This window comes from Mesoplodon densirostris, chromosome 10, assembly GCF_025265405.1.
Source record: "Mesoplodon densirostris isolate mMesDen1 chromosome 10, mMesDen1 primary haplotype, whole genome shotgun sequence".
NCBI classification, from domain to species: domain Eukaryota; kingdom Metazoa; phylum Chordata; class Mammalia; order Artiodactyla; family Ziphiidae; genus Mesoplodon; species Mesoplodon densirostris.
The window spans coordinates 70,497,762-70,522,182 of NC_082670.1; the positions used below are offsets into that span (position 1 = coordinate 70,497,762).

General features: G+C 45.7%; 1 protein-coding gene and 1 non-coding gene across 7 annotated transcripts in view; both read right to left on the reverse strand.

Moving 5' to 3' along the window:
* IP6K2 (inositol hexakisphosphate kinase 2) overlaps positions 1-24,421 on the reverse strand; it is a 29,943-nt gene continuing 5,522 nt past the window's right edge. For 5 of the 6 annotated variants that reach the window (XM_060110361.1, XM_060110360.1, XM_060110359.1 and 2 more), the window contains 6 exons: positions 8,228-8,555; positions 6,416-6,484; positions 6,102-6,324; positions 4,892-5,067; positions 1,227-1,402; positions 1-774 (listed from right to left, as the gene is read on the reverse strand). In XM_060110361.1, coding sequence (XP_059966344.1) covers positions 274-774; positions 1,227-1,402; positions 4,892-5,067; positions 6,102-6,324; positions 6,416-6,484; positions 8,228-8,429 — 1,347 coding nt within the window. In that variant the 5' untranslated portion in view covers positions 8,430-8,555 and the 3' untranslated portion in view covers positions 1-273. The remainder of the gene's footprint in view (positions 775-1,226; positions 1,403-4,891; positions 5,068-6,101; positions 6,325-6,415; positions 6,485-8,227; positions 8,556-24,421) is intronic. The other variant, XM_060110365.1, reaches the window with a different exon arrangement.
* TRNAR-UCU (transfer RNA arginine (anticodon UCU)) lies at positions 17,329-17,401 on the reverse strand. The gene has a single exon. It is a non-coding gene; the product is annotated as a tRNA-Arg (tRNA).

A 24,421-nucleotide genomic window follows, 5' to 3' on the forward strand; every position in this document is an offset into this window, starting at 1 on the left:
TACAATTAACAAAAAGATTTGTATTAGAACATTTACACTCAGGGAAGAAAGAGGTATCTGCATCATCAAATGTGGAATGTTGAAGAGAGAGTTAAAATAAATAAAGACTCCGAGAGCGGTTGGGGCTGGCTCAGGCTGGGACTCACAGAGGCCTCTGCGCATCAGCTCCAGGCTGCAGGGGCTACCGCCTGGCCATACTGGCCTCCTCCCCGACGCAGCACAGCTGTGCCTGGGACACAGAGAGTCTCTCAGGTACTGCTGCAGCCAGCAAGCTCACTCCCCACTTTCCTCACTTATCTCTGTGACAATGTCTATCAGGCTCTGGAGCCCAAAGATATAGCCAGCATCCTGGCCCTCGTGTACCACACTGTCCTCACCATACAGCCTGCAAGTGGTGTGTGCGAAATCGATCATGCGCACATCCACTGAGCTGGTGCCGATGGGCTTGTAGGCATAGGCACCAGCCGACTCGTCGGCTGACTCCTCTGACAGGTCCTCCAAGTCCTCAGCATCTGAGTCCAGGGCCACTTCAGGCCGCTCCTTGCCATCATAAATGACCAGCAGGGAGCTTGAGTAGAAGCGGTAGGATTCTTGTCGCTCCAACACGGACTTGAGTTCAGTCAGCTTCCTAAGCACAGGGCCCAGGAGCTCACGGCGCAGGTACCGCCCGTTGTGGAAAAACTGGAAAAGTGCCTCCTTGAAGCCCTGCACGGACAGCTTCCGTCCGTGGTACTTGTTCATGAACATGAGCTGCCCACTGCCTGCCTGGTATACCTGTGGGAGGGAGACCAGCAGGTGAGGTGCTGACAGCCACCTCAGGGCCTAGACCCTGGGGAGTGGCAGCGATATGACAGCTCTGGATCAGATCCTTTAACTTGTTAAGTACACCAGTCACAAGGGACACCGTCCTTGCCAATCAACACCCACTCAGGATACAGCCCTCTGACCTGGGTTCCATCACCAGCCCCCTGCTCAGTGCATGTGTTGGTGGAGAGGGCCGAACTTTCTTGCCTTTCTCCCCCTCCTGTCCACAGCCTCTGGACTCAGTCAACCAGGCCAGCCCCAGAGACGATTACCCATGCATGCATGCTTCCTTTTCTAACCAGAAAGTGACAGGTTCATTCAAATCTGGAATCTTTTGAGAAAACGGGACTATGCCACGGTGGGAGAATGGCAGCTCCTGGATGCCCCAGCCAGCCCACGCCATGCACCTGCACTCCTCTCACCTGCATGCCACACACGCGCACACCAATGACTGCAGACGTGCTCTGCTGGCATTTGCGGATCTGGTTGGCTGCCTTCTCCTCTGAAGCATCGTCACCATGCTGGCGCGTACCCATCTTGAGGTCCAGGACACAAGGCACCTCATAACGGGAAGTCAGGTTCTCCAGTAAGATAAATTCTGAGTGGTTAAGGACAATGCCCCTCTAATGAAAAGGTGCTGCTCCACGAGGCCTTGGCATTCCCAGGGTACAAGGCCTGCACACAGTGCCCCAGAGGTCCTGCTATATCTCCCATGCAGGCAGCTCAGGCTAGAAGGCTGAAAGGCACCTTCAATTCTTGTCAGGGAACTGGCCTGAGAACAGCCTGGGAGACACACACATCATTCCCTGAACTCAGCAAGATGTGGGACCACGGTCCAAAAACATACTGTCCTAGGGACTTCCCCAGTGGTCCAGTGGCTAAGACTCTGCACTCCCAATGCAGGGGTCCCAGGTTCGATCCCCGGTCAGGGAACTAGATCCCACATGCCGCAACTAAGAGTTCGCACGCCACAACTAAAAAGATCCCACATGCTGCAACTAAAAGATCCCGCATGCCGCAATGAAGATCCAGTGTGCTGCAACTAAGACCCAAAGCATCCATAAATAAATAAATAATTTTTTTTTAAAAAAAGTGATACAAATAGCAAAACAAAACAAAACTAGAAACATACTGTCCTAAATTACAAACAGAACATCAAATAAATTCAGTAAATCCTAGTCTTAAATATGAACTAGAAATATCAGTATGAACTTATGGAAAGTTTTCTCTTTAAAATAAATATGTATTTCCCAGACGTGGGCACTGAAAAGATCTAGAAACAATGACCGGATGTATGAGCTCCCCTAGTGCCCAGACCAGTGCTCCTAGAGCAGGGACCAGTGAACCATGACCCCCTGCTCACTCACTGCTGTATAACCTGTAAGCTAGGAATGAATGGTTCTTACATTTTTTTTTTTGTCTGTGTTGGGTCTTCGTTGCTGCTCGCAGGCTTTCTCGTGAGCGGGGGCTACTCTTTGTTGCGGCACGTGGGCTTCTCATTGCAGTGGCTTCTCTTGTTGCGGAGCACAGGCTCTAGGCGCACGGGCTTTAGCCGTTGTGGCACGAGGGCTCAGTAGTTGTGCCTCACAAGCTCTAGACCACAGGCTCAGTAGTTGTGGTGCATGGGCTTAGTTGCTCCGTGCTATGTGGCATCTTCCCGGACCAGGGCTCGAACCCGTGTCCCCTGCATCGGCAGGCGGACTCGCAACCACTGCGCCACCAGGGAAGCCCTTATATATATTTTTATTCATTCATTCATTTACTTATTTATTTATTTGTGGCTGTGTTGGGTCTTTGTTGCTGTGTGCAGGCTTTCTCTAGTTGTGGCTAGTGGGGGCTACTTTTCGTTGCGGTACACCAGCTTCTCACTGCAGTGGCTTCTCTTGTGGAGCACAGGCTCTAGGTGCGTGGGCTTTGGTAGTTGCGGCACGCAGGCTCAGCAGTTGCGGCTTGTGGGCTCTAGAGGGCAGGCTCAGTAGTTGTAGCGTATGGACTTAGTTGCTCCGTGGCATGTGGGACCTTCCTGGACCAGGGCTCGAACCCGTGTCCCCTCCACTGGCAGGCGGATTCTTAACCACTGCACCACCAGGGAAGCCCTATTCTTATATTTCTAAGAGGTCAAAAACTGTATGGGGTGGGACAGGGAGAGTGGGAGGGAGACGCAAGAGAGAGGAGATACAGGGATATATGTATAGCTGATTCACTTTGTTATAAAGCAGAAACTAATACCATTGTAAAGCAATTATACTCCAATAAAGATGTTAAAAAAAATCATAGTAAAAATAAGAATTTAAAAAAAACTGTATGTAATACTTTATGACACATGAAAATTGAATGAAATTCAAATCTCAGTGACCATAAATAGAGTTTTATTGGAATACAGCCACATTCATTCATTTACATTATCATCTATGGCTGCTTTCAGGGTACAAATGGCAGAGTTGTGATGCAGTCAGTGTATGGTCTGCAAAGCCTAAAATATTCACTGGCCGTTCACTGAAAAAGTTTGCAACCCCTGGCGTAGAAGAATGACTGAATTCACATCTGGAGTATGAAATATACACGAGCCTGTACCAGTTCTTCACACGGGAAAGAAAGACAGCCATCAGAGACTACTGTGATTGTGTCAAAATGACTCAGGAGCCTATTTTGAAAGGCTCCCACTCGCCAAGCATGGGACAATTTGAGCATCAGTAAAGATAACTGCAATGGACTAAAACACGTCAAATATGTTTAAATTCATGGGTTCAGAACAATGCTGAAAACCTCACTGGTCACCTTTGGAGGGTGTTAAGAAACCATCTCATTATTCTAAATCTAGTAAACAAAGGAAAATAAACTCTTAACCTGCCTTTCCTATATGAACTATACCTCAGGATAAGCATATAGTTGATGAGGAAGAGTTTCTCTTTACAGAAGGATTCCAGCTAATGAATGAAAAAGGAATGACAAAATTAGAAAATCACCTAATGAAAAAATGGCTCTAAGGCAACGGCAATACAAAAGAGAAAGGCAACAAAACACTGTGCTTCCCGATGGACAGCTACAATACCATCTGAGGGATTCTTGCCCCCACCCCCCCAAAACTGAACCTGAATCTGATCAAGCTTGTAGATAAAATTATCAACTCAATGGAAACAGAGGGGAAAGAGTAACGTGTAAAAGACACCACAGGATGTAATCAGTAAAATCCAGATGGTGGGAAACTCTAGAAGACCCAGTTTCTTTGACAAGAAATTTCCAAGAAGAAAAACCAGAAAGGGTACTTTAAAAGACTTAAACATTTCAACCAAATGCTATGTGTGAACCTCATTTGGATCCCCATTCAAGCAAATCATCAACAAAAATATTTATGAGACAATTAGGAAAATAGGGTCACAAGTTAGATACTTGATCGTAAGGAATTAGTGTCCACTTTTCAAGGAGTAATAATGGTATTAATGTTTTAAAATACCTTTATCTTTCAGAGATACATGCTGAGGTGTATACAGATGAAATGAAATATCTGACACTTGCTTCAGAGTGTGTTCAGCTGGGGGCTGCTGGGTGTATAGAGACAGTCATGACAGCAGACTGACATGACTGGGTTAACCAACTGCTGAACCTCGGTGACTGGTACTTCGAGGTTCAATGCATTATTATATCTGGTACATCCAAGTTCCCTGACTCCAAAAAGAAGAAAGGACCCTGTGTTTTCTTCAGGTGCTAACCTGGTGAACCAGACTGAAAGGTCAGTCCTACCCCACCGCAGACTCTGGCAGTTAAGCACTATTTGGGGACTTCTGTAGAAGTCTGAAAACACGAACCAGGTCCTTGCACTCCAGGTTAAAGCCCCCCGGGTGCAGGTTGGTCCCTCCATGAGGTGCCCCCGACCCCCAGGAACCCATCAGACTCCCTCCCCAGCACCTGCACTCCCAGACCAGCCTTCGGCCCCGAGGGAAGTAATATCTGCCCAGTTACCACGTAGAGTGTCCTAGCACAACCATGACTAAAAAAAAATCCAATCTCTCTCTCCAAGCTCATAGGGTCTCCTCTCACTTGCCCTCCCTTCTCCCCAAGGCAGAGATGCCCTATGAACAAAGGATACTGTACTGGTTCCGATGTTTTGCATTCTCCTTCATTCTCTGTAACTGTTGCTGGTGACACTTCATGCTCCAAGGGTTGTAGTGTTTAAGCTGGGAACTGACATTCCCCTTTTTCTCTACACTGTAGTACAATACTTCAGATTTCTTCAGCCACTCAAATTCTTCTTCTAACTTATGGCTATAAAGAGACAAGGAGCCAATAAATCATAATGTCTTATCAAAACTCAGGGGCAAAAAGGCATGAAGGAACTTTCTGGAGTGATAGGAAGTTTCATACCTTGATGTGGTGGTTGTTTTAGTGTACACATTAAACACTTCATTTACCATAGTATGTTATACCTCGACAGTTGATTGATTTAGAAATTTTAATCTTTATTTATTTATTTTCTTTTTTTTATGTTTTAGGCTGCGCAGCATGCAGAATCTTAGTTCCCCAAACAGGGATCAAACCCGTGCCCTGTGCATTGGGAGTGCAGAGTCTTAACCATTGAACCTCCAGAGAAGTCCCAAGACAGCTGATTTAAAAAAAAAAGGTGTGGGGGGGTGTCAGCTCGCTGTGTTTCTACAGTTGTCTTTCTACAGTAAGGAAAACCTTCAATGACAAAACAACCTCTGCTTCCAGCCCGCACCCTGCAAGGCAGCCTTCACTGCCCTCTTCTTCTAGGCAGTACACCCCCTGGCTTCTGGTACATCCAGGTTCCCTGACTCAGAATGCTGGAGACTGAAATTCCATGAGAATAAGTCAACCTACTTAGCTACGTTTTTAACATATATATAATTTATCTTTTCACAAGCTCTGCCAAGGTGTGGCACTTGGAGCGTTCTGCCTATGGGGATCCCCAAGATTTGGGGATGCCCAACTGACCATTCTGTCTCCCACTATCAGTGAACAACCTGAGGTGATGGGATGGCTTCTGTCTGGGTCACTGCTACATCCCCAGGATGCCACATAGGGCCTGGCACAGGGCAGATGCAGGAGGAGTGAGTGACTGAAACTTTTTTTTACAGCTGCCACTACAGTTGTTTTACCCGAAATGGCATGATATAACTCAGAGTCAATTAAAGCTGGGCACACCATGTGGGAACTGACCACTGAGTGACGAGGTACCTACTAATAAGTCCATAGTGTGAGTCCTTAGCCCTAGGGAACTGGGCTGTAACTGAGATCCCTCCTCTCCCACGAAGTTCAGTCTCCTCTCAGTCTATACCCACCTCTTCATCTTCTCCTCCTTCCGGTGCTGACGCACCCAGTCCTTAGGGATCTTTTCTGTTTCTAGGACGTGATGTTTTTTGTTCGTCCACCTTAGCAGCTTACTTTTTGGTTCACAGTCTGAGTTATCTACACTGTCCATAGTTCCGTGGTCCCCTTTTAATGGATATGCTATTAAACACAAGTTCCTGTCTTCATCTTCTTCAAAGCGCACAGATACCACACCTGGAAGAAGGGTGAGGAACAGAGAAGACTTTTAATTCCACAGGAAGATGTGTTACAAATAACATGATTGTAACATTTATTGTTTTCTTACCCTGTTCCTTAGTCTCTATGTTGCCAGAGGCCCCAAACTCATCTGCAAACCTAACAAATATCAAAACATCTAGAAAAGATGACACCATACAAGACAAGCAATTAAGGAGCAAACATGGCTGAGAGTCTTCCTCTCTGATGCACTCAACAAGGCAAGAGCCAAAGAATTACAAGACACATTTTTCCATCATTGAAAATGTTTATTAATTTTTATGTAATTCTTCTAATCCTAAGAGAGACGTTAAAACATTTGCTCTTTATATCTTGTGGGAATTTTTAAGGCCCTAAACAGAAACTCCAACAGCCTTGAGGCTTGCTTTAAAGCAGAGCCTGAACAGAGATTTGCCTGAGGGGTAAGAAGCATCCAACGGTAAGGGAAGACTGGGCAAGCAAAACAAAATAAAGGAGCAAACGAAACAAACCACACAGCACAAAAGACACCCTAGCAAAGGCTTCTTGCAGCGCCCCCCCACTGGGCACCCCAAGCCTTTTGCCCTTCTTGAATATATTGCTTTATTGGTCTTTGCAGTCTCATGTCACAAAAGAACAAAATGAACACAAGGCAAATAGGGTTGGGCTGGGAGCACAGACGCGTAGTGGCCTTGAAAGCAGCTCTCCCCGAGTCTCTAGAACCTGCCATGTGTAATTAGACAGTCTTTGAGGAGGGGGCTGTCAGGTGGGAGTGTTTCAGCAGGTGCCGACGAGTGCCTTACAGCCGACTGGCTGAACACCTTTCCTCCCAGGCCTCTGTGGCCTGGGATCACTCAATTTGCTCAGTCCTTGCTGCAGGGGAATGCGTGCTCAGAGAGACGACACTTCTGAGGTGGTACCTGGCTCTGGGCGCAGAGGAGCCGGGGTGGGGAATTCAGGGGACCACATTTTCCTGTGGCCATGGGAAAAGAACCAGGGAAAAAATGGGGGCAGGGGCAGCCAGCTAACAAGGGGCCTTTGGCTTTGTCCTGGAAAAAACAACAGAGAAGGACCAAGTGAGGGCCCCCAACTCCCCCACCCCGACCACAACACACATGCATATTCAGAGTACAAAGAGAGATGCCCAGTACATTCTGTCTTCAAAGAGTATGTTTCAACAGTTCCAGAAGAACCCAAGTCGTTCAAGAGTCTTTTGGATAACCAGGCAATGCAACTTTAAAATTAATTTCCTTAATGGATTCTTCCTGATTTACAAAGGATCTCCACCCTCCCCAGGAAAGACCACACCATGCTGTCGGCTGCTGATTCCCCCCACCCCCACCAAAATGCATTATAAAAAGGAAGAAAGAGTCACCACATGTGAATCAAAGGGTTGCCATAATACAGCCATTTCGGGGACATTCCGTAATAGCAAAGGGCTTCAGCTAATCAGCACAAGCCTCCCACTCCTGCATTCCATCTGACTCAACTCTGCTCCCAGCCTACCTAATCAACAGGGCTTCTGGTTTCCTGGAGGACAAAAAGCAGGCGGCAAGTATTCTGGGTAAAATCCTCCCAAAGTCTTCCCCGGATGTCTCCTCATGGGGGACTATGGGTTACCGAGATAAAAAGACACCTGAACATAAAACACAACTACACTTCCACCAAAAATAAACTCAAAACAAACCCACAAAACAAAACAGAATTGAGCAATCTTACCGGGACTTGAAAACTGAGGGTGTGAGGTGCTGGGCGGAGGGCCAAGAGGAGAAGGAGGAGGGAAAACACAGAGTGAGTGGGAGGGGTGAGGGCTCCGGGGATGGCTGCCTGGGCTTTCCTTGGCCGCGACGCCTTGCATGTCCTTGCCAGGCGCTGGCGACCCCTACAGCAGCTGGGGGCTCACCTTTGTACTGGGGAGTGAATTTGCGCATCTCCGCAGGGAGGGTCTCGTAGAACTGGTGCTCCCTTGGGACCAGAGGCTTGCACAGGGTCGTCTCGTTGAAGCGGAGCACGCACGAGTGCCCCCCGACCTGGTGGACAAAGGGCTCCAGCAGGATGCCCTTGGCGCGGGGCTCCACGTCCATAGCCCTGAAGGCTGGGCTCATCCTCCAGGTGCAGGCAGCAGGGAGAAGGGGGAGGCAGCGGGGTGCAGCGGCCAGCGCGTCCTCTGTCGTCTGTCCCTGCGTCCGTCTGTCTGGCCTCAGCTCCTCGGTTGTGTGAGCCAGGACGCTCTGCCGGAAGCAAAGAGTGACAACGGAGTTGGAAAAGGCCAGGAACCGCCTTAGAGGCGCTAGCCCTCCTCTTCCAGCAGAAAGACAAAACAGCCTGAGCTCCCGCGGGGTCCCGCCCACGCTGCCCACTTCGGCCCCGCCTCCTCCCACAGAAACAAGCAGCCAGAGCTCTCCTCCCGCGGGCCGAAGCCGACTGGCAGGGACTGGTTGCGGGACCCCTAAACAGCCCCCAATCACCCCACCAGGAGTTAGAAAGCCACTACCAAGAAGCCACGGCGACGAAATTGTGATTTTAGGTAAAAATCACAATTTCAAACCTAATATTCTGATTAAATCTTACCATTTTCTAATAAAATTGTTAAATTTACAGTAATTGACACCCAAGTTCCTCCGTTAGTTATATAAATATATTTTAATAGACTTTATTTTTTTAGAGCAGATTTAGGTTCACGGCAAAATTGAGAAAATACAGAAATTTCCCATCTGCCCCGCATATGCATGGATAGCCTTCTCCATTATCAATATCCCCCCATCAGAGTGGTACACTTGTTACATATGATGATGAATCTATACTGATACAGCACCATAGTTTACATTAGGGTTCACTCTTGGTCGTTAATTATGTTTTTCTGTTTTTGGTTTTTTTTTGTGGTACGCGGGACCCTCCCGTTGCGGAGCACAGGCTCTGGACGCGCAGGCTCAGCGGCCATGGCTCACGGGCCTAGCAGCTCCGCGGCATGTGGGATCTTCCCGGAACGGGGCACGAACCCGTGTTCCGAACCCGTGTCCCCTGCATCGGCAGGCGGACTCTCAACCACTGCGCCACCAGGGAAGCCCCATTAATTATGTTTTTATAAAATGCATTTAAAGGGAAAACCTACTTACGCACCATCTAGTAAGAGTTACTCCCCCAGGGTGCGCACACTGCCCTGCTCAAGGCCAAAGACAAGCCCCATTAACCTTATTAGCAGTGGAGCTTGGGCCTAGCTTTAATGATTAACGTCTGTATCGAAAAACAACTGATCGAGGCTGGCTAACTCCTTTTAAAAAGATACACAGTGCTCTAGGTCACCAACTATTTTTATCCGTTCTATCCCGATCTCCAAAAGCTGGGGCACACCTTTAAATCAAAACTGCATTCTTGGGGCACTCAGGGGTCTCATTCACTGAGATCCAGGAACTTAGACCTGACTTCAGATCCCCAAGCACATTGGATCTTAGCAAAGCATGCGCCTGTGGACCGTTTCAGGGTATGTCAACCTCATTCTGTTTTCTGTCTGTAATTTACAGACTACACAGTTGCTACTAGCACTACTAACGGGGCTTGGGCTACATTTCAGTATCAGTACAGGTTTCTTACTGGGAACTCCTCCAACTCCCATGACTCCAACTGAGATGGTGGTGGTGAGAATGGGTTGGCTGGAGATTTGCCCACTGTCCTCTAAGGTGGGTAAAGCACCCCAGTCTATGCTAGGCTCACTATAGGAACTTACTTCATATGGTCCTCGGGATACTTTCTATGAGGTAGACACCTCTCTCTCTGTTGGAAACAATGAAGCTGATTCTAGGAGCTGAGGAAACTCATCCAGGGCTAGGGACAAGAAGCCACAGTTTCCAAATGAACCTCAATCTGTTGGATGCCCCCACACGGCTGCCTCTGGGGCCCAAGGTCTCTGGCACATCTGCCTTGGTATAGCACTTAAAAGTATATGGGGGCTTCCCTGGTGGCGCAGTGGTTGAGAGTCTGCCTGCTGATTCAGGGGACGCGGGTTCGTGCCCCGGTCCAGGAGGATCCCATATGCCGCGGAGCGGCTGGGCCCGTGAGCCATGGCCGCTGAGCCTGCGCGTCCAGAGCCTGTGCTCCACAACGGGAGAGGCCACAACAGTGAGAGGCCCGCGTACAGCAAAAAAAAAAAAAAAAAAAAAAAAAGTATATGGGACATTTAGCTTGTCCTGTGACAGTGCTTTCACCATGTATTTATATTTTCTGTTTATAAAGCAGCCTCTTTTAAAGAGTTTAGGGACTTCACTGGTGGTGCAGTGGTACAGAATCTACCTGCCAATGCAGGGGACAGGGGTTCGAGCCCTGGTCCGGGAAGATCCCACGTGCCGCGGAGCAACTAAGCCCGTGCTCCACAACTACTGAGCCTGCGAGCCACATCTACTGAGCCCACGCACCGCAACTACTGAAGCCTATGTGCTCTAGAGCCTGTGCTCCACCACAAGAGAAGCCACCACAATGAGAAGCCCACACACTACAACGAAGAGTAGCCCCCGCTCGCAGCAACTAGAGAAAGCCCACACGTAGCAACAAAGACCCAACGCAGCCAAAAAATAAATTAAGTAATTTAAAAAATAAATAAATAAAGAGTTTAGCTGGTGTTAATCTTTTCCTTTCAGAGAGAACCGACAGTGGGCACCCATTGGACTCAAGGATTAGGAATCAATAAGCTTTCCTATATGCAAAGAGCAGAATACCAAAGCTTCTGATTTCTCACCTGGCACTACCTTCTCATTACAGAAGCCCTCAGGAGGGCATGTGCTGTGAGGAGTCCCAAGACACAACACAGGCAATCAGCTTGAAAGATGAGTACCTTCCAGCCTCTCCAGACTCTCTCCGGAAGGTGGAGCTCTGAGATGCTTGGCCACGCAAGCCCTTTAGGTTTATAGAGACCAGTTCACACCAGTTTTTCAGTAGTGAAAAAGACCTCTTGAGTAAGAGCAACACCAAGGGAAAGCTACTGACTCATGATCGGTCTGCCAGTACCCAAGCAAGAACCAGGTACCATAATTATTAAACTGTGAAAGCACAAGATGCTCCCCAGGGGGCCAGGCTTTAGAAACACAATTCAAACCTTTCATAAACGTGTAAAACTCCTTTTGTTACTACAGCAATGCCAACACCAATGCAATCCCTTTCCAACTCTCTTCAAGATTCCTTAAATGTATTCAATTAAGTAGAAAAAAAATCTCTCCCCAGGCATCTCTCTTACCCATTCCCCACCTCCAGCGAAAAATCCAAAACAAAAACTGGTCCTTCATGGCAGCTCTCTGGAGTATGGTTTGTGGGTGTGGCTGGAGGCTGAAAAGCCCAGTGAGGGTCTATACCTCCTTCTCCCAGGTCTCCCGTGTGTTCATTAGCTGCTGGAACCTTGACACGGAACCTTGCCAACCCTCCCGCCAGCACCCAACTCTGGCAGTCCAAAGGACATTGCTCCCCGGAGAAGAATCATCATCTTAGGTAGAGAGGCAAGGAAAATAAGGCCCTTTCTCGCCTGTGCCAAGCCTGATGACAGAGTAAACTCCTAAATGGTAGAATTAGGGAGAAAATTGATCCTGTAGTGAGGTGGAGCCAGATTCTAGTCCCAGTTCTGCCATTCAATTGCTTGGAGGAAGATTCCAAGTCCCTGCTCCCTTTCGGTTCCAGTTTTCTGGTCTGTAAAATGGGGAGGAGAGGCCTGGGGTAGATCTCTACTCTGTGGGTGGTATAATCAAACTAGTGAGTGGTAACCAGCAGTTTGTTTTAATCAAATAGGAAAAAACAGTAAAAATCATTGCATTGCACATAATAAGGTTAAGTCCTGTTTTGTGATTCTTTGATTTCAATTATGCTCAATCTCTCAATATGAAGATAACTATGGCTTCTCTATACAACATACTTCTTACATTTGGGGCTTCAGACAAAGAAATGCAGCTTTTGTTCTAGGGTCCCTTACAGACCCTATCCCTGTGGTAAAATGAAGGATCAACATCCCAAGGATTACACCCCAGATCAGCTTCTTCTCTAGTGGCTTCAGCCTGGTCAGAGAAAGAAAAATGCCCAAAGCACCTGCTCTGTTTCACTGCTACTCTTTTTCTGTTCCACATGTGGTTTGAGCAGTTGGATCTCTTAAAGGTTTTTAAACATCTGAGGTCTAAGGCCCAGTTTCCCAGGAATCCTAGAATATTAATGGTTACTGAGAAGTCCATGTGATGTGTGGACCCTGAATCTAGTGAGATAGGGAATAACCATAAAACACTGGCTTCAGATTAAGCATCTATTTTAGCTTTCCACATTGCCTCACATTTGTCCATGAAACTATCGATAGGTAAGAAATACAGAACATGATTCATCCTAGGACAAGACATAGATTTCCCCCACAGCCCATCCCCCTAAATCTATCAAATTAGTTTAAGGATCTGCTGGAAACAATGCCTTAATAGTCTTAACTTATAAAATATTGCAAATAAAACAACTATGACTCATGAAAACCCCTGGGCCCTTAGCTCACACATCTAGAATGTGGTTAATGAGGTGACAAATGGGATCTGCTGGGGCCACTTACTCTGCCTCAAGAAAAGCCTCAGGGTTGGGCAGTCACAGGAGATGGTGTGAAGCACACTAGCCCAATGGTAGAAGAATAACCTTCACCATCTGCACCTCCTCTCCATGAGCCCAGAGCCACTGCCCACATCTGCACACATCCATACACAACCCATGACTATACCACCAGGGTCAGTCACTGGAATTCTCAAACGTTGCTGGTAGGAATAAAAGAAGTACAGCCACCTTGGAAAACAGTTTGGCAGTTTCTTATTAAGTTAGATATATACTTATTATATGACCCAGTAATCCTACTCACAGGTATTTACCTAAAAGAAATGAAAACAAATGTCCACATAAAGACTTGTACACGAATGTTCACAGCAGCACTATTCACCATAGCCAAAAGGTGGGAACAACCCAAATGTCCATCAAATGGGTGAATGAATAAACAAACTGTGGTGTATCCATATAATGGAATATTATTCAGCAATAAAAGGAATGTATTGATATAGCAACAACAAAGATTAATCACAAAAGCATTATGTTAACTGAAAAAAGCCAATCACAAAAGACTATGTACTGTGTGATTCCATTTATAGCAAAACTGTAATAGCAGAAAGTAGATAAGCAGTTGCCAGGGGGCAGAGGTAGGGGAATAGGACTGACCACAAAGAGGTCCAAGAGAACTTTTAGGGGTAATGAAAATGTTCTATGCTGTGACTGGAACAGTGATTACATGGCTGCATAAATTTGTCAAAACTCATCAAATTATAGACTTAAAATCAATGAATCTTGGGGCTTCCCTGGTAGCACAGTGGTTAGGAAGCCACCTGCCAATGCAAGGGACACAGGTTAGAGCCCTGGCCTGGGAAGATCCCACATGTCGCAGAGCAACTAAGCCCATGTGCCACAACTAGTGAGCCTATGCTCTAGAGCCCGCAAGCCACAACTACTGAGGCCACAAGCCACAACTACTGGCCCACGTGCCACAACTACTGAAACCCGCACACCTGGAGCCCATGCTCCGCAACAAGAGAAGCCACGACAATAAGCCCGTGCACCGCAAAGAAGAGTAACCCCCGCTCACAACTAGAGAAAGTCCGCGCACAGCAATGATGACACAACACAGCCAAAAATAAAAAACAAATAAATAAATAAAATCAATGAATCTTATTGTATATAAATTATATTTCAATAAACACCTTGAATTTTTTCTTTTTTAATTTACAAAAGTTTCGTAAGTACAAATTATTTTAATAATCAGAAAAGACTGTAATTAAAAGATCATATTAGCTGTTAAATAGTTTTTTTTTAATAAATTTATTTTATTTATTTATTTTTGGCTGTGTTGGGTCTTCATTCCCGCAGGCGGGCTTTCTCTAGTTACGGCGAGCGGGGGCTACTCTGTATTGTGGTGTGCGGGCTTCTCATTGTGGTGGCTTCTATTGTTGCAGAGCACGGGCTCTAGGTACGCAGGCTTCAGTAGTTGTGGCATGCGGGCTCAATAGTTGTGGCTTGAGGGTTTATTTGCTCCGCGGCATGTGGGACCTGCCCAGGCCAGGGCTCGAACCCATGTCCCCTGCATTGGCAGGCAGATTCTTAACCACTGCTCCACCAGGGAAGTTCCAGTTATCTTTTTTAATTCTTGTAAAGCCAAAGCAAAAGCATACCTTTCACACAAACGAGCAGAACAGAAGCATAATGGTCCAATAAGCCTTTCAGTAAAACACCCATGACAAAAGAAAAATCAACAGCAAATCCGCTCCAATTATACTGGCTTTCTTGTTATTTCTCAAACATGCTTGATACATACCTACCTCAGGGTCTCTGTCCTTGCCATTCCCTCTGCTTGGTGCACTTTTCCCCAGATATCTCCCTTGCTCACTCTCGTACCTCCTTCAGCTCTGTATGCAAATATCACCTCTTTAATGAAGTCTTCCTTAGCCACCCCATCTAAAAGTGCCATATCTCCCCATCCACATTCCTTACACAACCGTGATTTTCTCCTCAGCACTTATCACCACCTAACATACTATATGTTTTATTTGTCCTGTTTATTTTCTATCTCCTCCACCCTGCACCACCAGAAAATAAAGTCCATAAGGTCAGACATTTTTGACTGCTCTGTTTACTGCTGAATCTCCAGAGCCCAGAAGAGCACCAGCACTGAGTAAGTACTCCACAGGATGTGCCTCAAATCACTACTGCGTCATGAATACCTGTTGCACACAGATCAACAGAGAACTCAAAAGGCACCCACTGCAATTATCCAAACCCACACCAACCGCACAGGGAGTACAACTGTTAAAAAGCAGCACACCACACACTTTACAAAATGCATTCTGAGCATCAGCTGGATATTAATTTTGCATTTATAATCTCCCACCTTATTAAGTCTGCACTAACTGGGGAGTATAAATGAAGGACCCTGCACCTGAATACTCATCTGGGTCCTACTGGTGTGGAAACATTTCATGTAAACAAAGCCTAAACTCTTAATCTAATGACAACCAACCTCTTGGAAAATTCTCTCTTGTAGAAAATCAGGCAGAATAATGGCCACTGAAGAATAAACTTTTAAAATGTAGATACGAGAAGATTAAAATCCTATCATAGTTTAAAACAAATATACTAGTTAGCATTCAGAAGTTCTGTGTTTGTATTGAGTTGACATCCCAAAGACCCAAGGCTTTCAGGTTGCTAAGTTATCACTGAAAGATAATTATCCCCATCTTTTGCAGGCAAAGCAAAGAAAGGCCATGGGGTTGGTGCTGAGTATTTGCTGAAGGCCTTTTCAGCAATGCTGGTGGGTCTGCCATCCAGCTTCAAACAGGGTGTCTCTGCAAGACAGTGCAGGAGAAAAATTATCCCCTCCATGACCTGAACTTCTAGAAAAGCTGGGCAGCAGATAAGGCACAATCCCTGGTGACAAAATGAATAAACCAAAAGGAGATTTAGCAAAATAAAGCCAGGAAGGAAGAAGAAAGCTGTTAATGTTTGCCTTGTGGGAGGCACCAAGGAAGGTGGCTGACCAGACTGACCCATTTGGGTCATGGGTATATGGCATCAAACTACCACCAACCCCAGGAAAACTCCCACCACTGCTCCATAAAAATCAGGTCCTGGCAGGACATCTCTTATACCCCAACATGAATGCACTCACCTCTACATCCAGCAATACGGAAGTGTATGATGGACTATTAGGATACTATAAAACATTGTTTATCACTTTTATATTTTAAAAACAATCTGATATGCTCTTCAATTAAAAGAAGCAAGATACAGGGAATTCCCTAGTGGTCCAGTGGTTAGGACTCCATGCTTTAACTGCTGGGGCCCAGGTTGGATACCTGGTCAGGGAACTAAGATCCCGCAAGCCATGTGGGGCAGCCAAAAAAAAAGGAAGATACAAAATTGTATAATCTATGATATTAGCTGAACTATGTCATAAGACTTACAGAGGAAAAGACTGGCAAAAAGTTCCAGCTTTGCCACTAAATTGTACACTTACAAGTGGTTAAAATGGTAAATTTTATGTTATGTTCATTTTACTATGCACCGAAAAACCGTAAAAACAAAAATACCAGCTACTCACAGGGGTCATGGCTGCCCACCCCCTCCCAAGGCCCTGGAGTCACTGTATAAAAAAATGTTGAATGTCTTGAAGTCTCACAGCTGATATATGAAAAAAATTTGACACACGTTTCCCAAATTTGATGACAACCCTAAAAATTTACATGACATATGATGAATTGTGAGGCTGAAAGAAACTGTTCTAAGTTGTCAATAATAGAAAGCAGATGGGACTTCCCTGGTGGTCCAGTGATTAAGAATCCGCCTTCCAAGACTTCCCTGGTGGCGCAGTGGTTAAGAATCCGCCTGCTAGTGCAGGGGACATCGGTTTGAGCCCTGGTCCGGGAAGATCCCACATGCCGCAGAGCAACGAAACCCGTGCGCCACAACTACTGAGCCTGCGCTCTAGAGCCCGGGAGCCACAACTACTGAGCCCGTGTGCCTAGAGCCTGTGCTCCACAACAAGAGAAGGAGAAGCCCACGCACCACAATGAAGAGTAGCCCCTGCTCGCCAAAACGAGAAAGCCCATGCAGCAATGAAGACCCAACGCAGCCAAATTAATTAATTAAAAAAAAAAAAAAAAGAATCTGCCTTCCAATGCAGGGTATAGGGGTTCAATCCCTGGTTGGGTAACTAAGATCCCGCATGCCGCAACTAAGACCTGATACAGACAAATAAATAAATAAATACATACATATTTTTTAAAAAATAAAAAAAATTGTAACAAGTGTTATCCTACAATAAATTTAAATGACAGCTAACAAATGAAATAAATTTATGGAAAGCAGATGACAATTAACCACCCTAGAGTAGTGACTATGTGACCTTTTTATTTTATTATTTATTTTATTTTTAAATATTTTGGTTGCGATGTGCGGCACGCGGGTTATTAGTTCCCTGACCAGGGATCGAACCTGTGCCCCTTGCAATAGAAGTGCAGAGTCCTAACCACTGGACCGCCAGGGAAGTCCCTATGTGACCTTTTTATAGAAAAATTATGACACTGCTGTCATAGAATGAGGCAGTCAATATGCTGCTCAGAAATGTAGGGAAAAAATATTGTACTATTGATTTTTGAAATGTGTAACTTCTTGTGTTTTCTTTTTTCAATCCAAACATTTACTTTCTTACATTATTGGGGTTTTTTAAAAATTTTTATTGGAGTATAGTTGATTTACAATGTTATGTTAGTTTCAGGTGTACAGCAAAGTGAATCAGTTATACATATACACATATCCACTCTTTTTTAAGATTCTTTTCCCATATAGACTATTACAGAGTATTGAGTAGAGCTCCCTGTGTTATACAGTAGGTCTTTATTAGTTATCTATTTTATATATAGAAGTATATATATGTCAATCCCAATCTCCCAGTTTATCACTGCCCTCCCCTTACCCCTGGTAACCATAAGTTTGTTTTCTACATCTGTAACTCTATTTCTGTTTTGTAGATAAGTTCACTTTCTTACCTTATTGTTTTCATAATTGTAAATTCGTTTGTTTAAAGATGGTACTTATAATTATATATTTATATAAATCAATTATATATATTTGTTACACTATATAAACTTTAGCCACCACAAAAGCTGGATCTGCCCAGTACTAAGTGGTAAGATTGTTATTCCCATCTCTTCAGTTTTCTGAATGTTCCAAACTTCTTGAAATTTTCTTGAACTCAGAGCATGTGTTTGTTACCTTTATAATTGGGAGTGAAAATATTAGGGGGAAAAATAATTCACTACGACTGAAATAAGAAACCCAGATGGCTGCTCAGCTCTTGAAGGTTTTAAACTCATCCGCCAAAAAACCCTGATGCAACCCACACTGCATGCTCAGCGTTCCACTCCATGATGGAAACCCTAGGAGACCGACCCCATGTAAACAAGGGAGGATAATAACTCCAACACATCCTGTCCCTAAAATGTGTGCAAGGTGCTGAAAGGTCAGAGGAGGAAGTGACCAACTCAATCTTCAGTGACAATGGGATACAACCATGTCAGAGAAAAGAGCTACCGTTTACCAAGCTGTTAGTCTGTTCTGTAACTCCCTCCCTCCAACCACAGCCTTCTGGAGTAGATACTAAGATCACTCCCACTACAGATGGGTGCACTGAGGCACCAGATCACCTAGGCCTCATCATGGAAAATAACAGGTACTTTGAGATGAAAGAGTCATTGCTAAGGCGGCTGGAAGGGTTACCCCCATGTCATAGCAGGTGCTGGCTCCACCAAAGAATGCAGCAGGGCCAGAGAGACAAGACACAGAAGCCTTCTGTTAACTTGACACAAATGCCTGGGGTCCAACACCAGGTGTTCATTTCCCCCCTCATCAGCATTTTATTCTTGTTTTTTTTTCTTAATTTATTTGGCTGCGCCAGATCTTAGTTGCAGCACGCAGGATAGGATCTTCTTCATGGCTGTGCACAGGTTCTTCCTTGCGGCACGTGGTATCTTTTTTAGTTGCAGCATGCAAACTCTTAGTTGAGGTGTGTGGGATCTAGCTCCCTGACCAGGGATGGAACCTGGGCCCCCTGCATTGGGAGCATGGAGTCTTAGCCACAGGACCACAGGGAAGTCCCTATATTCTAGTTTTAATAAAGGAGAAACTACAAGTTGTAAGTTGTAAGTGGAAGTATTTCAAGAAAAGTCACAACAATGCAGATCCTTCCACCAATTCTGAGGGACAAATGAAACAGCAGATTCTGTTCCAAAAATCCGGACAAGCTTTTCCATAAGGGAAACAGCAGCCTCTCAGAGGCTTCTCTGTTGAACCAGCAGCATGATCACACTGCCACATCTCTTTGCCTCATCAGACCAGATTTCTGGCATGAAAGACTAGAGGGTCCCAATATGGAGGGGGACAGGGAGAAGGAGCTTTCAGCCTACCTAGAAATATGTTCCTCAGTTACAATGCTTGAATTACAGAGTTTTAGCAATTTAAAAAGTTTTTCTAAAAAAAAAAAAGTTTTTCTAGCTAAAAGTAGAGCACTACTCCTTCAAGAAAATCTAAATTATTGATTCTAAGATGTCACATGTCCCCTTTATCAGAATATCAAATTTACTTATAAATACCTAAATGTATTCCACACACACACCAAGAATTATCAGTCCTCCTTAAAAAGCCTGTTTCCCCTCTTCAAGGGCAATTTTCCATCTCCAGTCTCCTCCTCCTGATGCAGACTACAATTCCCACCACCATGTGGGAAACATACACAACAGGAACATGCAGAAGTGACCCCTGAAGGCTATGGCCAAAATTGTTCTGAGGTCTCGATCTATGGGGGACTTTCCTACCTTAGTCATGGTTCTCTCATGTGCCAGTTAACAGTCCATTAGCTTCAGGTAAGATTATATGCTCCCTGCCTGTGGTCAATGTTTACCCCTGCTCATTTCTCAGCCAGTTCCCAAACCAGATGACACATGAACTCATCCTCTGAAACCAGTGGTGCCAAAAATGATTCAGTCCTCATGGCCAGCCACAGAACCCAGGCAGCCCTGACCCGCCCAGGCCGGCACAATGAAGGCTGTACCTGCTGGTGGAGGGATGCGCGTGCCCTGCGCTACACCAGATCCTGTGCCCAGAAGGCACAACTTCCTCTGGGTCCTCACAACACCTCACTCAGGTAAATACTCCCCTCAAGGGTCTGCTAAGCATCCCAGGCTAACAGCATCAACATGGCAGCTTTGATCACCCAACTACTCTTAAGTACAGTCAGTGCTCCTCCATGACCAGCCAGGAAAAGAACGAGATATGGGAGTGAGAAAATTCCTGACACTGCATAGGTCACAGCACTATATCTTTTTTTTTTTTTTTTTTTTTTGCGGTACGTGGGCCTCTCACTGCTGTGGCCTCTCCCGTTGCGGAGCACAGGCTCCGGACGCGCAGGCTCAGTGGCCATGGCTCACGGGCCTAGCCGCTCCGCGGCATGTGGGATCTTCCCGGGCCGGGGCATGAACCCGTGTCCCCTGCATCGCCAAGCGGACTCTCAACCACTGCGCCACCAGGGAAGCCCACTATATCTTTTTTTTTTTTTTTGCGATACGCGGGCCTCTCACCGCTGTGGCCTCCCCCATTGAGGAGCACAGGTTCCGGACACGCAGGCCCAGTGGCCATGGCTCACGGGCCCAGCCGCTCCGCGGCATGTGGGATCTTCCCGGGCCGGGGCACGAACCCGCGTCCCCTGCATCGGCAGGCGGACTCTCAACCACTGCGCCACCAGGGAAGCCCCACAGCACTATATCTTAACACATGACCATTCGTCAATCATCCTCTATGAGTCCTGGGACTTCTTTCCAAAATAAGGCACAGCAAAATATTAAAAACTTCTTTAGGGAAATCAAGTTCAACTGCACCCATAGTTCTGAAGCAAATTACACACTGACTCCTTTGGAATCACCCAGCTTGCGAGAAGGGCAATGACTTCAGTCAGTCAACAGACGTGAGGATTGGGAGGGAAGGCCAACGGGGCACTTCCACTTTTGATATTTTACCACTATTCCCTTTCTTTGGCTCTATAAAAAGAGCCTAAGGTATTTTCAAAGTAAAAACACTCTTTGAGAGCGAGATAAATCATTCCTGGGAGAGGGGTAGCCTGTTCCTTCCTTTCCCAGCCCTCATCTGCCCCAGATGTGTTGGCCACATCCATCATTTTTTCAGGGCCCAGAGTCTGTCAGGTGGCAGCTGGCACCTCTGCAAGGTCCAATGTTCCAAATGCACCAGGAGCCTGCATCCTGGGCTTACCGTCCTCCTCTGGCCTCCTGATGTAGGTGCAGCATCCCAAGCCACCCATAAAACCCAGCACAGGTTCTACAAAGGGCAGGGGCAACTCAAAGAACCTAAGGGAGAGATATGTGTGTTCTCATGCTCCGATAAGGACACAGAGCAAGAAAAACCCACACGTTCAGCAGGGGGTTGGCAAGCACCTCAGCTGTCTCTCTAGAGGAACTCACCTTGGAGAACAGACACTGTTCGTGAAAGGACATCTTCCACTGCCTTATATGTAAAACCTCTATTCATAACAGAAGAAAAACTGAAAATGTTCAACAAGAACCAACTAACTGGGCTTCCCTGGTGGTGCAGTGGTTAGGAATCCGCCTGCCAATGCAGGGACATGGGTTCGAGCCCTGGTCTGGGAAGATCCCACATGCCGTGGAGCAACTAAGCCCGTGCGCCGCAACTACTGAGCCTGCGCTCTAGAGCCCATGAGCCACAACTACTGAGCCCGTGAGCCACAGCTACTGAAGCCCATGTGCCTAGAGCCCATGCTCCGCAGCAAGAGAAGCCACCGCAATGAGAAGCCTGCGCACAAGGAAGAGTAGCCCCCGCTCACCGCAACTAGAGAAAGCCTGCGTGCAGCAACAAAGACCCAATGCAGCCAAAAATTAAAATAAATTAAATAAATTAAAAAAAAAACCTGACTTAGGTAGACAGTAATCTCAGCAATGTGCAAGTAAGCGCTTTAACAGTTACTGGTGTATGTTTTTCCTGTCAGGTTGCTCAAGCTCATAAAAACATACATTATTTGGCCAAGTATACTTCATCTATCTCTCTTCTTCCTTTGTTGCTTACTCGGGCAATCTCTCAAGGAAACAGTATGATTATGTTTAGCACTAGAGCCAACAGATATGGGGTCCACACACCTCCACGGGCACCCTGTAAAAGAAGCTGAACTGTGAACTCTCGCTCATGAGAGGGGAAGGAGGAGTAAGGCACAGTCCACATATACCAAGTTTAAAGCACATTAAGCAAATGGGTATCAAAGTGAAAGCCGGCAGGCTTGGACTTCGGTTAATCCCAAGACAAATGTTGCTGCAGCCTCAGCAAAAACACTGAATTTGTATAGACATGACCTGGGATCTCAATCAGAGACTGGGACAGATGAGAAGGTGGGAAGGTTATAGTAAAAATGTATATCCAATGTTAGTTTTATACTTGTAAAACAAAAATAGTCTTTTACTCCTATAAAACAAACATTGCAGGGCGATGCAAGATTTCTGCATTCCCCAAGAGAGTATGACAAGCACACCCAGCCCATGGGGCCACCTCATTTCTGAGTGTGCAGCCGTGGATAGGAAAGCCCTGTGGCCCTGGAGCAGCCCATCTTAAAGATGAACAAGGCTCAAGGCAAGGGGCTGTGGTGGGGTTAAGACAGACTGATGTGGCTCGGGGGTTTGCCTTTGGGATCCAGCTCAGGTACCGAGCGGGCACATCCTTGAAAACTAAGTGCAGAAATAACAACACTAGAGCCAAGTGTTCTGCTTCCTAGTCTCTAACACATCTTATTCCATTAAAAGAAAAGTTCTACTCTTCCTTAGGCTTGGGATTGGACACTCAATTTCTACAAGTATATGTCTCAAGTAAGGTAAACAGATGGAAACACAGAGAGTACAGGTAATACTAAATGATCTCCCATTTGATCAATTATGAGTTTCAGTTAAATACATTCACAAGATGAGTTAAAAAAAATCCAGCAGTGCAAAGAAAGCTTTGTGAATTTGCCACGACAGAGAGCAAGCAGAAGAGGCCCAGGCTGACTCCAGTTGCCCAAAGGGGCTTGTGAAAGCAGGTACTGGAGCCCTGTCTCCAAGTCAGAAAGGTTTCAAGAAAACCCAAAGCCTGAAATCCTTCAGTCCAGGGTGGGATGAGACTTCTGACCACCTTGCAGAGTGGCCAGGAATGAAAAGAACACAGGTAAAAGTTGTAGCACAGTGAGGGTGTTAGGCAAGGCAGCCGTAGCTGCTATCATTTTTATTTTTTGTGGGTGGGTGCTGTAGGTGTTGACCACATCACTTCTACAACAGCTACATTTCACTAGCACAAAATCAAATCAAGGCATGACTTTTCTGTTGTTACCAGGTGCTTATTTTGCTACCTGTTCTGACCTGGATACCACATTTAGAAGTTATCATCCTCCCAACCATTTCAGTCTTAACCAAGGGGCATCTTGTTGGCATAAAGAACAAAAACTCTTGGATTTCCCTGGTGGTCCAGTGTTAAGATTGTGTGCTTCCAATGCAGGGGGCATGGGTTCGATCCCTGGGTGTGGAACTTCCACACGCCACGGCCAGAAAAAAAAAAAAAAAACAGAAAAAAAACTCTCTTTTCACTAGAATATTAACTTTTGGCCATCATATACCAATAATGCTGGGGAGAGATGTTACTGCTTGTTTTCCATAGCTTAATCCTTACTTATAAGAGTGAATTAGCATAACTTCAATTGGAAGAGAACACTATTAATGAAAATTTCTCCAAAGAGATTGGAGAAAATATCTGCAAACAAAAAAAAAATGAACCCAAGGTGCACCTGAGCAGTATGTGAGGCATGGTCAGGGCCAACAAATTCTTGTAAGCTGAGTAAGTCAAAGTCCTAAACCTCCAATCTCCCATGTGGAAAATGGCAAAATGATAAAGTGCTACAGCCTCCCTGGTCACAAAGCAACTACCTTTAGAACATACCACCACAACTGACAATAGGACCAGCTGGGCAGCACCGACTTGCTTTCTCTCTCCAGTCCTGAAGTGAAACACAGTGCAGTAGTGTCCTTTCAAACACGTCAGGGTGAGAGGACTTTCAGAAAGACCGACGGGCCAGTGGGGAAGGGGGCTACAATGGGGATGAGGGATACAGGATTTCTTTTGGGAGGAATTATATGGTATGTGAACTATATCTCAATAAAGCTGTCATTTAAAAAAATCAACACAGTAAAAGGGTCGCACTGCAGAGGTCACAACCAGCTTGGCGTAAAGGTTCCAGCGACAAAGTCACATCTCCAACACCGAGAGGGGAGAAGGAGTATTTAAGAGGAAAGCACCTCCAAAAGTGGCTATGGGAATGGCAAAGATGCAAACAAGCAAGTTGGAGCAGAACTAATTCATGAAATATGTGGGTAAAAAGCATAACTTCTAAAGGAATACATTATTCTAGATAATAACTAAATATGTATGTGAAAATTAAAACAACAAATATTACAAGAAATCCAACTTTCAA